This window comes from Podarcis muralis, chromosome 8, assembly GCF_964188315.1.
Source record: "Podarcis muralis chromosome 8, rPodMur119.hap1.1, whole genome shotgun sequence".
In the NCBI taxonomy this organism is placed as follows: Eukaryota; Metazoa; Chordata; class Lepidosauria; order Squamata; family Lacertidae; genus Podarcis; species Podarcis muralis.
The window spans coordinates 73,411,000-73,426,632 of record NC_135662.1 but is presented as its reverse complement, the minus strand read 5'-3'; the positions used below and the strand labels follow the sequence as shown (position 1 = coordinate 73,426,632).

The 15,633-nt window shown below is 44.1% G+C and overlaps 1 protein-coding gene across 2 annotated transcripts in view; it reads right to left on the bottom strand.

Moving 5' to 3' along the window:
* The window catches only part of CDH12 (cadherin 12), a 688,633-nt gene that overhangs the window by 108,778 nt on the left and 564,222 nt on the right, over window positions 1-15,633 (bottom strand). For both annotated transcript variants that reach the window (XM_077933347.1, XM_077933348.1), the window contains one exon: window positions 177-471. In XM_077933347.1, coding sequence (XP_077789473.1) covers window positions 177-471 — 295 coding nt within the window. The remainder of the gene's footprint in view (window positions 1-176; window positions 472-15,633) is intronic.

The following is a 15,633-nucleotide window of genomic DNA, read 5'->3' as shown; positions in this document are numbered from 1 at the left end:
CTAAGAACACAGCCGGTTACGTCTCGTTTGTTTATTGAGGATGCTTTACGTGACCATAGGTTTGTTTGTTGTTGTTTTGCCAGGTTCATTTCCAGAACAAATGAGGCTAAAGCATGCAGGTTAGGTAAGAAGAGTTCCTTTAAAGAAGAGGAAGGAAGAAGAAGAGGCAGACTTACCTACTGGAGACATTTCAGGGACACTGGCAACGTAAGGCCCATCGAGAAATTTTGGTTCATTATCATTAATGTCCTGCACTTTGATGATGAACTCTGATTCGGGCTCCAGTGGCTTCCTCGTATCGATGTCCACTGCTTGAGCACGGAGGGTGTAGAAAGGCTTCTCTTCGCGGTCAAGGCTCTTTATGGCATGAATGTCCCCTGTGGTCTCGTCAATGGTAAACACTGTACCAGCGCCATCTCCTGATAACGTGTACTTAACACTTCCCACTCCCTTGTCCAAGTCAGAATGAAGCTTAACAGAAAAAGAGAGAAAAGGTCAAAGTAATTAATAAGAGAAATTCATGGATGGAAGAACGGTAGCTTTTTCATTTTAAATATTAATCCAAAAATCATTTCAATCTCTAATGACATCAAATGGGAAAGTTGCTATTTCTGAGGAACATTGGTCAGGAACATTGCACAAACCCTTTGGGATCTTTAAGTGTACCTAACTCTGTTTATAGAAATTATTACAAATAACAACATGCAGATTATTTTATAATTCTTATCTCAATTAGCCTCTGTGTTCTTCTGAGGTTGATTAGACTGCGAGACACCAGCCTGTCCATAGCCATCCAATCAGTGTGGGTTTGGATTTCAGTGATATATGCTAGTCCAGGAATTGTCAGTTGCACTTCTTGTGTTGATATCTTGGAGAAGGAAGCCTCAGGTTGGAGTTAATGCTATGTACAGATACAGGACGTCTAGCTTAATGACACTTCCTGTACTTGACTTCAAATGGGTTTGCACATTTCCTGTAAGGGGAAATGCATGAGGTACCAAGAGAACTTCTAATGTGCTTGATATAAACACAGGGATTGTGACACAGTTGTCACTTCTGCAAATGCAATGTTAATGTTCCAAAACCACTCTTAATTTCATGGATGAATCTGGTCCTCCTGTGATCAGTGCCACTATTCTAACCACTACCACCTGTCCCATTTCATTGCCTAAAAGGCAAAATGGAAAGGTCCTGCCTCCACTATGTAAACTCTCCCCATTATTTCCAAATCCACAGCTAAGGAACATCATGTCTAGTTGAAAAAATATGTGTCCAGAAGAACATACCCTACAGCAGAAGACAAGGAAATATGCTTCTCAATGATGTGAATACCACTTTTGCTAGTGGGACAGAGTAACCTCTACCTAGAGGCCAGCAAACATGTGTGTATAAAGGCTGACCTTAAGGTGGATTCACAAAATAATAAAAATAAAAATGCTAGCAATGTAAAGTGCACCTCATTTCAATTATTTTGGGGTGAAGGGGCTCAAAACAGGGGGGAAAGGCCATGAAATATTGCCCTTACTTTGAATTTGTTTCATGACTTTATCATAGTTTTGTGGCATCTTAACAATAACTGGCTTGGATCAAGTAGTCAGCTTGAAAAAGCTGTTGATTTCAGGAGATGAGGTTCTGAATGAGCACATCAGACATACCAAGCAGGACTTCAGAATCAGAAAGTTTATTGTATCTATCAGTATGAAAATCACAGTAGGACAAAGATGAAGAAGAAAATAAGAAAGAAGGCAGTAAATGAAAAGGAAGAACACACAATTGTATGTTGTCATCGGCATCACATCACTGCAGCCTTTTACATGCAGAACCCAGGCTTTTAATATAATGGTTGTCAAAAATATATTCTCTGCGCTAGGTTAATGCCAGAGCATCGAACACCTTTAGCTAGGGCGGGGGGAGATAATATCTCGATCATTTTTCAACACAGTTCAGCTGAATTGCACCAGAAGGAGCATAAACTAGTAAATAACAGTTTTTATTCATAATTTTACTACTATCCCGTGGTAGGAAAGTAGCAGGCCTGGCATATGGTTCCTCCTTTAGCCTAGTGCTATAAGTAGGATGGAGGGATATTCGCTTGTGGGGCGCACGCTTCAGTTGTTACCTAATAGCACCAGTATTCCTCCTCTAACCACCAATCTTTCCTTTTTATCAACATTCCCATCCATGGTTAGGCCACTTCTGTGTTTTAAAAATACATCTATGAAGTACAGTAGTGTTATATGATAAAGAAGTACCCCCAAGTACAAAAAGAGTGCTTTGTGATACCACTAATCTACTGAAGCCTGTCCTTCCACACTTACAATTAAGCATTGTGACTTCCTTTCAGAGGAGACAACAGACCTGAAAATCCAGGATCTTAACACTGTTCCCAATTCCTATTAGAGACAGGGGAGGAATTCATTCACGTCACTTTCTACAGAGTACTGATCCAATCCAACACTCCCAAAACTCACTTGCGAACCGAAGACAAACCTAAGTCACGGAATGTATTTCTCCAGATTTTGCTATGCAGTTTAGGTGTACAAAAAGCACAGACAAAAATACAGGTTTTATGTAAAATGTGTGTTTAACATATGAATGCATTTAAAAGTTTGTATTTCATGTTAGCAAGTGGATATTTTAGTTAAAGTGTGCACTAAAATTCATGCCATGTAAATGCAGACCTTTGGATGGGATTGAGGCACTCTCTGGAGAAGATTTGGGGTGGGGATAGGAAGTGGAAGTCATAGTAAAACTGCTCACACAGCGCTGGATACAACCATATGAGCAGAACCTCCAAATGTCCGTATTTTCCAGAGACGGTCCTGGATTTACAGAAACCATCCCGGTTTCTGATTTGATCCTGGAATGTCCTGCTTCTCCTTAAGATGTCCCTATTTTCATCAGAGAAATGTTGGAGGGTATGGAGTTATGTGACACCCCCCCCCCAAGCCAAGGAGAAAAGTAGCTATACAGTGGTACCTCTAGTTGAATTCACCTACAATTACGTATCCTTCGGGATACGTACGCAGCAAACCCGGAAGCGTTTTTCCTGGTTTCGCTGTGTGCGCATGCGCAAAAGCACTCTATGCACCGTGCACATGCACAGAAGCTCTAAACGTCGCTGCACGCATGCACAGAAGCAGCATCTCCAGTTGCAAATTCATCGGGATGCAGCCAGGCCTCCGGAACGGATCCTGTTAGCAACTGGAGGTACCACTGTACAACCTTTAGAAGACATCTGAAGGCAGACCTGTATAGTTTTATTATGTTTATGTTGGAAGCAACACAGAGTGGCTGGGGCAATTCAGTCAAATGGTTGGAGTGTAAATATCATCATCATCATTATTATTAAATAGGGTGTCCCTATTTTCATCGGAGAAATGCTGGAGGGTATGTACAAGATTTTGTGCATTCCTTAAAAAAAACACACCAAAAACCTGTAGAAAACAGGATGGAATGGATCTCCGGATGAGTGTCAGTAAACCTGAAATGTGATGGAATTAGGCTGCTCAGAACATCACCACCTCCTATGCCAAAATTCTCAGAGCACAAAAGCTTTTACAGTTTATGGCATGTGATATAACTCCTCTACCTTTCTGGAATATTTGCAGGTCCACCACAACTGAGCATACCTGCTCAATTTCAGCACTTTGAAACACAGCTATGAGATAATACTTTGTGGAGTGGGCTTGCTCCCCCAGCACAGAAGGTCTTGCTTGAAGGCTTTCCACAGGCGTCTAAGGTCAAGGTAAAGGACCCCTGGATGGTTAAGTCCAGTCAAAGGCAACTGTGAGGTTGCGGCGCTCAACTTGCTTTCAGGCTGAGGGAGCCAGTGTTTGTCCACAGACAGCTTTCCGGGTCATGTGGCCAGCAGGACTATACCGCTTCTGGCACAATGGAACACCGTGACGGAAACCAGAGCACACAGAAATACCATTTACTTTCCCAGCACAGCGATACCTAGTTATCTACTTGCACTGGCAGGCTTTCGAACTGCTAAGGTTGGCAGGAGCTGGGACAGAGCAACGGGAGCTCACCCTGTTGCAGGGATTCAAACCTCTGACCTTCTGATCGGCAAGTCCAAGAGGCTCAGTGGTTCAGACCACAGCGCCACCCACGTCCCTTGTCCACAGCATCTATGCTAGGCTAGATAGGCCTCCGGTCTGATCTAGCAGGGCCGTTATTATGATAAATACCCATTTAAATAGAACGGATTTCTACAGGAGTAAAAGATAAAGTATGTTAGCTGGCTGTAACCTGTCTCATTCTGATATTACACTCTAAACAGAACTCCAGATTAATTTCAGCTTGTGGGTGTACGGGACACATTGAGAAACAGTTGTTTGTGTGTGTGGCGAGGTGGAACTATATACTGGCAGCCTCCAAGGCATCTGTTTCGTGGCGGTGTTATTGTTGACATTCCCTGAACTGGATCAGATGGCATGCAAAGATAAAAAAAAATAAAAATACAAATACAAAAAAAAAAAAATCTGCCATCAAGAGAAGCAGAGCATCTGGTGGGGCTTTCTAAAGAGCTGCTGCTTGACTTTTTGTTGCTTCCAACTTGTCAGGAAACAGAAAGCATTTGCACAGAATAAAGGCTTGCTCCTTTGATCCCAATGCATAAGTTATAAAAAAAACCTCAAATCCTTCTTGGAGAACAGACATTTATTTTGGAACTGGAAAACGTCTGTTCATAGCCCTTTTGCATGCCACAAAGGACACAACTTTACAATAGACTTAAAATGCATTCCTTCTCCTCAAAGAACCGCAGAAAGTGTGAGTCAATGACGAGGGAAAACAGACCCCGCCATTGGCCCTATATTTCAGGGACGCCCCCGATTTAGAGAAGCTGTCCTGGTTTCTGATTTGATCCTGGAATGTCCCGCTTTTCCCTAGGATCTCCCTATTTTCATTGGAGAAATGTTGGAGGGTATGGAGTTATCTAACCCCCGAGCCATCTAAAGGCAATCCTGTATAGGGAATATTTTTTAAAATGTTTAATGTTTTATTATGTTTTTTATATACAGTGGTACCTCGGGTTAAGTACTTAATTCATTCTGGAGGTCCGTTCTTAACCTGAAACTGTTCTTAACCTGAAGCTCCACTTTAGCTAATGAGGCCTCCTGCTGCCGCTGCGCCGCCATCGTGCGATTTCTGTTCTCATCCTGAAGCAAAGTTCTTAACCTGAGGTACTATTTCTGGGTTAGCAGAGTCTGTAACCTGAAGCGTATGTAACCTGAAGCGTATGTAACTCGAGGTACCACTGTATGTTGGAAGCTGCCCCGAGTGCAGGGGCAACCCAATAAGATGTGTGGGTTATAAATACTAAAATTATCATCATGGAATGGGAATGCCGCTATTTTCATCAGATAAATTTTGGAGGGTATGGGATAAGGACTGTTGACTGAATACTCAGCACCCATACTAAACTACAAAGCTGAGGCTTAAATGGAGGGGGGGCGGCAGCGACCATGACAGTTACATTCTCATGAAACCACTAAAATTTAGTCATGTAAATAAATATGATCCACAATGTGCAGTCCTTTTGCAAGCAGAGCGACAGCTTTGTTTTCGCAGCTCATCCCCCCACCTCATCACTTGTGGCCTGTTTACTTTTTTTATTTCAATGTTTTACCCACCCTGTGTGTTACCACCCTGACTGTAAAGAGTTTCGAATCCAAACATAAATAAAATACTGAAATAAAATGCAACATTTTCAATATTTGCAACAAGGATTCAAAGTAGAAAAGAACCATTGCTGCCTTCCTTTCAAGGACCTTACCTCATCCCTCAGTGAACCTTATTTTTTATCTCCAGACCTCCCAGAAAAACTAAAGAAGTGGTTTACTGACAACAGGGTTACTTCTTCAATTGGTTCAATTCCACATCCTTCAGCATTCTCACCTAGGGATGTCAGAGAATTCCAACAAAAACAGAAATGGAAATTGCTGGTGTTCACTTATCCATCCCATCTGGAACATGAATCAATGTGGCAAAAATATTGGTATTCACTTTTGTAGATTTTTTTTCAGTCCATAAAGGTAAAGGTAAAGGGACCCCTGACCATTAGGTCCAGTCACAGACGACTCTGGGGTTGCGGCGCTCATCTTGCTTTATTGGCCGAGGGAGCCGGCGTACAGCTTCCAGGTCATGTGGCCAGCATGACTAAGCCGCTTCTGGCGAACCAGAGCAGCACACGGAAACGACGTTTACCTTCCCGCCGGAGTGGTACCTATTTATCTACTTGCATTTTGACATGCTTTTGAACTGCTAGGTTGGCAGGAACAGGGACCAAGCAACGGGAGCTCACCCCATCACGGGGATTTGAACCGCCGACCTTCTGATCGGCAAGTCCTAGGCTCTGTAGTTTAACCCACAGCGCCACCTGCGTCCCTTTTCAGTCCATAAATGGTACCTAATTGATTTAATCCCTCCCCTTTCATTGGATTTCCTTTGCTTTGAAATGAATGTCATAATGATGTTATAGGTTTTGGTAGAATTAGCAAAAGTTAGAATGAAGGTGTGCCAAACACAGAAATTCCTGCACTTAGCCTACGCTAACAGACCAGATTAGCCTGGTAAGGCTGGCCTGAATTCAGCCTTAAGAAGCATAGAAGATTCATGACCCTGACAAAAGGTGAGATATTCAGCAGCAGACAAGGAAGCTGGAGGTTGCCAAGCATATGTGATGGCTCCACAGCAAGACAAGAGTTCTCTTAAAACTGAGGTTTTGAGCAGGGGCTTTTGGGTAGAAGAAAAGAATGGGACAGAACTCCACATGGGAGCTGAAGGCCAGAGCCATCTTGGCAGGCTGGGAGATGCTCAGGATGCCTTGGAAATCTAGTGCTGCATGGCTGGGTGACAAGCTGCTGTTGAGATGTAACGCACTGAACGCTCTCCAGAGCAGACTCAGGTGTAAATATGTGTTAATGAACAATATCTCTGATATGACGGTCTCCACTTCTACTTGATTCCCAACGGAAACATGACCCTGGCCATTTGAGCTAACTCTTAGGGGCTGAGGGGTCTTCACACCCCACAATAAAACATTTCAGGGGGGCGGACCTCCCCAGTCAACGAACATTGCCATTCAAAGGTGTGTGTGTACTGCGTCATGTGATTTATTATGTGGGGGCAGGGCTTACCTGGGCCCCCACAATGTTTTATTGAAGTTGGCACCCCTGACCCTGGGTAAGTGCCTGGAGCCCCCTGAAATTCTGCTACAACTCAGTAGAGATTAGGGGTGCTGTGCAACCTTTGTAATAATAACTACATAAGTAATTAATTACATAAATTATGTAGTTTTGCCACAGTGGAGCATACCCTCCAACATTTCTCCAATTAAAAAAGGGAGATCCTATTCTGTAATTGATAATAAAAATAATAATGTTACAATTTATACCCCACCCATCCAACTGGGTTGCCCCAGACACTCTGGATGACTTCCAACACATATAAAAACATAATAAACAATTAAACTTTTTTTAAAAAAAAACCAAAAACTTTTCTAACCTTTAGAAGTCTTCTAAAGTTATGAAGTTACTTAGCTCCTTGGCTTGGGGGGTGCATAACCCCATACCCTCCAGCTTTTCTGTTATGAAAATAGGGACATCCTAATAAAAAGTGGAACATTCTGGGATCAAAGCAGAAACCAGATGGCTTCTGTAAATCTTGGACTGCCTGTGGAAAATAGGGATGCTTGGAAGGTCTGGGACAATGCAATGAGTAGCATAGTTTTTGGAGGAAGGCAAACTGCAGCAGAAAACCAGTACAGTATGCAATCAATACAGGGTAGAATGGAAATCAGTGCTCTCTTACTTTACTCTTCTTCTCAACATTTAGGAAGTTTCCTTCTCCTTTCAAATCAACCCAGAACGTCAGCAAGGAGAGGAAATGAGCTCTTTGCTCTGCCAAATGGTGAGAAAATGGAAGAATACCACTACTGAGAATGGGTTCTACAAGCTTAAATAGACAATATGGTATAATGGTTAGCATGTCAGACCTGGGAGACCAGGGTTCAAATCACACTGGGTGACCCTTGGGCCAGTCACTGCCTCTCAGCACACCCTATCTCAAAGGGTTATGGTGCCCTTTCAAATCTTGTGACCTTGTGATTTTGGACCATGTGATCCAAACTGCTCCACACTGCTGGAAAAGGAATGGAAGAATTGCATGACACTTCCAAAGCTAGGGTCGTCGTCCCCACCTGCAAGCAATTAAGATTTCTGTCCTTCTTCCATCAAAAATAAAAAAAAATTCTGGGAAAGTGACCAGTTTTCAACTCAGACCCATTACCCTCCTTTCCGATAGCAACCAGAAGCATTTGATTCATTACTGAAAGTTTACAGCCTCTTGTTTAAGAGGAGCATAACAAACCCCACGCAGCAGTACACTAATAGAGAATGTGCGTGATAAAAACGAGCTGCCTGTAGCTCCCTTTGAGAAACTGTTTATTAAGAGCTTTGTCTGGATTGACTTCAAAATGATTATCCTTTGTCATTTTGCCTGCCACAGCACTGCGCTAAAGTCAATAAGGAGAGCGGTAGTCTTCTTTATGGGATTTGCCAAAGCAGAGTGCTCTTAGTCCATTCAATCGAAGAATGCATAATAGCTGTGATCATCTGGATTATCACCGCACAAAGATGGATATCAAAGGTCTTGAAGTAGCAGCAGAGCAAATACTTTGCCTAACCTACAATGGTAAGCCGGAGTGTGCAAATCAGAGCTATTGGCTTGTCTATGTTTTCTCTGCATTTTGTATTCTGCTACAGATATTTCGACTATAAGGATATAGTGACTTGGAAAGGATTGAGTCCCTTTTTTCTGTATTCTAAAACTGATTTCTATGACCTATACAATTCCTGTAATAGTTTATGCTACAGTCTTATACTTATCCAGGAGCATGTCCCATTGAAGAAGAAGAGAAGAGTTTGGATTTGATATCCCGCTTTATCACTACCCAAAGGAGTCTCAAAGTGGCTAACATTCTCCTATCCCTTCCTCTCCCACAACAAACACTCTGTGAGGTGACTGGGGTTGAGAGACTAGCCCAAGGTCTCTCAGCAGCTGCGTGTGGAGAAGCGGAGACGTGAACCCAGTTCCCCAGATTACAAGACTACCGCTCTTAACCACTACACCACACTGGCTCTCATTGAACTCTAAAAATCTACTGATAGGTTTGTGTTATAATATAGTCGGGGCTTTTTTTTAGAAGAAAGCGTGCCAGTATGTTTCTGAGAACAATTCAAAGTGTTGGTGCTGACCTTTAAAGCCCTAAAAGGCTTTGGCCCTGTATATCTGAAGGAGCGTCTCCACCCCCATCATTCATTTAAGATCCAGCTCCAAGAGCCTTCTGGTGGTTCCCTCACTGCAAGAAATTACAGGGGACCAGGCAGAGGGCCTTCTCGGCAGTGGCACCCTCCCTGTAGAACACCCTCCCATCAGATGTGAAGGATATTGATAACTATATGACATTTAGAAGACATCTGAAGGCAGCCATGTTCAGAGAAGTTTTAAGGTTTGATGTCTTAATGGGTTTTAATTTGTTGGATGTTGCCCAGAGTGGCTGGGGGAACCCAGTCAGATGGGTGGCAAATAAACAAATGAATGAATAAATAAATAAATGTCATTATCAACATCGTCATGAAGTTGACACACTTTTAACATTTGGAAAAAGAAGGTGCCGGTATTGCGTAAACTTGAGTACCCTCAGAAAAAAAAGCACAGTGTGAATTAAGCCGACATAAGGCACACCAGATCCTAAGCGTGGCAGAGGAAAAGCAAGCTTTCAAAATAGTGTTTAAATTACACTACCCTGTTTGCTCCGTATAGTTAAAACTATGGTTTTCCCAGTAGTGATGTATGGAAGTGAGAGCTGGACCATAAAGAAGGCTGATTGAGAAGAATTGATGCTTTTGAATTATGGTACTGGAGGAGACTCTTGAGAGTCCCATGGACTGCAAGAAGATCAAACTTATCCATTCTTAAGGAAATCAGCCCTGAGTGCTCACTGGAAGGACAGATCCTGAAGCTGAGACTCCAATACTTTGGCTACCTCATGAGAAGAGAAGACTCCCTGGAAAAGACCCTGATGTTGGGAAAGATGGAGGGCACAAGGAGAAGGGGACGACAGAGGATGAGATGGTTGGATAGTGTTCTTGAAGCATGAGTTTGACTAAACTGCGAGAGGCAGTGGAAGGCAGGAGTGCCTGGCGTGCTCTGGTCCATGGGGTCACAAAGAGTCAGACACGACTAAATGACTAAACCACAACCCTGTTTGCTGGCTTAACTTAAAACAGGTTGGCAATTCACTACACTGAGCTGAATGGACTTGGGATCCAACCTAAGTCTCTCACTTTTTGGTCCTGAGGGTGTTCAGCTGGTTGCAGCTCTGCCAGAAACCCGCTAAATCCTAACCCCGCTATAAAAGATTGCCCTATTAAGTGAATTTTCATTATATTACTGATGCGTGGCCCTTGTACTTTTAGTCACTCCATCAACACATGCACAAAACATGGTATCTTATATCTCTAATACTTTGAGTACAGTCGCTGATCTTAAAATGAATGCTATTTTGTGTGTGTGTGTTATCTTAAACTGTTAGGATTTATAGCTTGATTTACATTGTACTAATGTGATGAAATTGCTAAATGTATTCAATAATCTATCCCTATCTAACAGACGTATCAAATAATAGCTAAACCATTTCTCTGTTGGTGTCGGTCTTTTTTTTCTTTTTTCTGCAATAACCTGATTCATAAATTGGAGTAGAAAACTCATCTCATTTAATTATATTGCTTGGGAGACATTCATGAACTTTGCGTAAGTATTATTTTAAGAAAGTTGACTATTTTTAATTTAAATAAAATATACATTTGTTTGGTTTGTCAGGCAATTGAGCAGAGTAACTAATTGAGCCTGAAATTGAAATGAATTTAATAGCCATTCACCTCCCTCTATAAAAACAGGGTGGTTCACTGTACCAAGAGATATTGACTTAACAAGTAATTAATGGCTATTTAATGCAATAGGAATGATCTTGCTAATATGGGTGTTCTCCATGGGGTCAACAGAGCCTGTTTCACCCTCCTCAATGACTATTTTAAGGTCGTTTCAAAGAATGGGAGGCCTGTATTCACACTCAACCTATCTTATTTGCATAAAAGTAGTTACTCAAAAGGGACGCGGGTGGCGCTGTGGGTAAAAGCCTCAGCGTCTAGGGCTTGCCGATCGAAAGGTTCGAAACCCCGCGGCGGGGTGCGCTCCCGTTGTTTGGTCCCAGCGCCTGCCAACCTAGCAGTTCGAAAGCACCCCCGGGTGCAAGTAGATAAATAGGGACCGCTTACCAGCGGGAAGGTAAACGGCGTTTCCGTGTGCTGCGCTGGCTCGCCAGATGCAGCTTTGTCACGCTGGCCACGTGACCCGGAAGTGTCTCCGGACAGCGCTGGCCCCCGGCCTCTTGAGTGAGATGGGCGCACAACCCCAGAGTCTGTCAAGACTGGCCCGTACGGGCAGGGGTACCTTTACCTTTACTTTTAGTTACTCAAATATCTGAATGGGAGTATAGAGATACAGATATGTTTAGAGCTCTACCCCTACAGGAATAACTGTTTCCACAAGGTTCATCCATTTAATACATTAACACACTAAAGATACAATACAAATCTTTATTACGGTCATAGGCCATAATAGACAAAACATAGATTATGGTGGAAAAGTCAGAAATGTATACTTCATTTTAACCTTCCAGCGTTTGAGCCAGTTCGGTTCTCTCAGTTTCTCATTTTTTCATTCATAAACTCACTTCAAACCCAGTGGAGCCATTCCATCAATGTGGGGGTTTGTGGAATGATGAACTGATCCTGGCCCCAATACCATACCAATTCTTACCCTGCCTGTTGCTGTCAATAAAGATTTGACCTGATTTTATCCCATCACTGTTCTGCAGCCTGGTTATTTGCTGCTCTTGTGGGTCATGTAATATGCTTGCCTGGGCAAAAAATATAAGGGTACTGCTGCCCAAAATGGTCCTTTGAGGCCAAGCAATCTCCTGGCTATTCTATTCTGCTGCTAAGGTGTTGCTATCGGTGATTATTTTTGGGGGGGCGGGGGCGGCTAAGGCTGTGTGTGTGTGTGTGTGTGTGTGTGTGTGTGTGTGTCATTTTTTGTTCTTTTGTTTAAGTACTTTGATCATTTTATGTTTTGTTCTTTAGCATTGCTTGTATTAGCTGCCTTAAGGAAACTATGCCCAAATGTCAGGATATAAATATTTTAAATTACTTAATAAATTAGGCAGCTCAACCACTTTCTCTCATGCTTGAAAGGCTCTTTAACCCCTTCTTCCCCAGTGTGAATCACAAATGTAGCCTCTGAAAGTTAATGACCGTAGCAGCTCACTCTCATGGGAAGTTAAGAGACAGGGAAGGGAAAAAAATGAAGAGCTGAGGTGCTTAAACGGAGGAATCTGCCAAAGCCTCTATTGCTGTTCACATTAGTAATAATAATAATTATTATTATTATTATTATTATTATTATTATTATTATTTATTTATTTATACCCCGCCCATCTGGCTGGGCTTCCCCAGCCACTCTGGGCGGCTTCCAAAAGAATATTAAAATACTGTGATACATCAAACATTAAAAGCTTCCCTAAACAGGGCTGCCTTCAGATGTCTTCTAAAAGTCTGGTAGTTGTTGTTCTCTTTGACATCCGGTGGGAGGGCGTTCCACAGGGAGGGCGCCACTACCGAGAAGGCCCTCTGCCTGGTTCCCTGTAACTTGGCTTCTCGCAGTGAGGGAACCGCCAGAAGGCCCTCGGTGCTGGACCTCAGTGTCCGGGTAGAATGATGGGGGTGGAGACGCTCCTTCAGGTATACTGGACCGAGGCCGTGTAGGGCTTTAAAGGTCAGCACCAACACTTTGAATTGTGCTCGGAAACGTACTGGGAGCCAATGTAGGTCTTTCAAGACCGGTGTTATATGGTCTCGGCGGCCGCTCCCAGTCACCAGTCTGGCTGCTGCGTTCTGGATTAGTTGTAGTTTCTGGGTCACCTTCAAAGGTAGCCCCACGTAGAGCGCATTGCAGTAGTCCAAGCGGGAGATAACCAGAGCATGCACCACTCTGGCGAGGCAATGCACAGGCAGATAGGGTCTCAGCTTGCATACCAGATGGAGCTGGTACACAGCTGCCCTGGGCACGGATTTAACCTGTGCCTCCATGGACAGCTGTGAGTCCAAAATGACTCCCAGGCTGCGCACCTGGTCCTTCAGGGGCACAGTTACCCCATTCAGGACCAGGGAATCCTCCACACCTGCCCGCCCCCTGTCCCCCAGAAACAGTACTTCTGTCCTGTCAGGATTCAATCTCAATCTGTTAGCTGCCATCCATCCTCCAACCGCCTCCAGACTTTCACACAGGACCGTCACCGCCTTCACTGGTTCTGATTTGAAAGAGAGGTAGAGCTGGGTATCATCTGCATACTGATGAACACCCAGCCCAAACCCCCTGATGATCTCTCCCAGCGGCTGCATGTAGATGTTGAAAAGCATGGGGGAGAGGACAAAACCCTGAGGCACCCCACAAGTGAGAGCCCAGGGGTCTGAACACTCATCCCCCACCACCACTTTCTCAACACGGCCCAGGAGGAAGGAGCGGAACCACTGTATGACAGTGCCCCCAGCTCCCAGCCCCTCTAGACGGTCCAGAAGGATGTTATGGTCGATGGTATCAAACGCCGCTGAGAGATCCAGCAGAACTAGGAAACAGCTCTCACCTTTGTCCCTAGCCTGCCGGAGATCATCAACCAGTGCGACCAAGGCAGTTTCAGTCCCGTGAAGAGGCCTGAATCCCAACTGGAAGAGAACCAAATGGTCCGCTTCTTCCAGCCGTGCCTGGAGTTGTTCAGCAACCACTCGCTCAATCACCTTGCCCAAGAATGGAAGATTTGAGACTGGGCGATAGTTGGCCATCGTGGCCGCATCTAAAGATGGTTTTTCAAGAAGCGGTTTAATAACCGCCTCTTTCAGCGGGTCTGGGAAGGCTCCCTCACGGAAGGAAGCATTCACCACCCTACGAAGCCCATCGCCCAGCCCTTCCCGGCTAGCTTTTATAAGCCAGGATGGGCAAGGATCAAGGAGACAGGTGGTTGGTTTCACTCGTCCAAGCAGCCCGTCCACATCCTCGGAGGTAACAGATTGGAATTGATCCCACACAATTTGACTAGACAGGACTCTAGCACTCTCCCGCCCTGGCCCTGCTCCCACGGTGGCGTCTACCTCTTCCCAAATCTGAGCGACTTTATCTGCAAAAAACTTTGCAAAATCATTGCAGGAGATCATGTGGCCCGTACTGGGCCCCGATGTAGCAGGTGGTTCCGCTAAATTGCGGGCCACCTGAAAACGTCTCCTTAGGAGAAGGTTAACAAGTTCTTTGCTTTTCTCTCAGATGTTATTGGGCTGAGTCAGTCTTCCTTGCCCTCTAGTTATAGCTTAGATGAAAATTATATCCCTGCTGTGTGTTAGCTGCGGGATACCTCATAGAGGAGGGGGACCAGAAGGCACCAGTCATACAACAAGCCTTGGTTCATACTCCATCTGAGGGTGAGGAGCCAGGATCCAGTGGTGAGGCTGGGGAGGGGGTCATTACACCAGGGGAAAATTCAACCCCTGACATTGGGGCTGAATGCGTCCCAAGCCAAATGAAGAGGCAGTACATTAACTGTCACATAGATAGCTACTCTGTCTGGAAAAGTGACAACAAGGATTCATCAGGAGTAAAGATATCCTAGGAAGTAAGACCCTTCTCTCAGAGTTGATAGGAGTCTGCTGAAACTGGGGTGTGGCTTCAACAGCTCTAGATTATTATTATTATTATTATTATTATTATTATTATTACACACACACACACACACACACACACACACACACACACACACACACAGTGTTTGGCTGGAAGAGCTGCTGGACTATTTGTGCACCAATTCAACTTGCTACTGGATTGCCTGCCTATACCAGACCAAACTGTGGCCTGTTCTGACTTTCCCCTGAACCTTGCTGTCAACACTGCTTGCTTGGACTCTGGCTTTGAACCAGTCCTGAATACTGTTTTAGTTTTTGCCAGCAGGTCTCGTGGTCACTGAGGTCCCCCTCTTGCAAAAGAACTGCCACCTGGGGACTTAAACAATAGAACTTATCAAATTAATTCAGAATTTAACACGCCACAGGTTTTTCACTCATATAAAGCTGTGCCACTCTGAAGAAATCATGTCACGCTGCGAAGGCTGATCAGTGCACTTTGCAACGTAAAAGGGTCTCTCTGCAGCTTCACTTTGTGCTTCAGTGGAAAAATTAAGTCCAGCAACAAAGAGACAGGGGGTGGAAGGGGGGGGGAACCCTCTCATTAAGTGTTATTGAGGCAGTCACTAAGGAAGGAACTCTCTGAGGAAGTAGTAGATAAAACGATCTTGGAAAGGACAGAAAAAGAAAAAGAAATGAGCCTCTTTTACAAGGTTAACAACTCAAAGTCTGTCACCGAAGGCCAAGCAGATACAATAGTGGGATTGCATGCAAAGTGGGGAAAAGAGAAAATGCAGATATCAAGGCATGCCAGCAGGCTGAAGGACTGAGGTTGTTT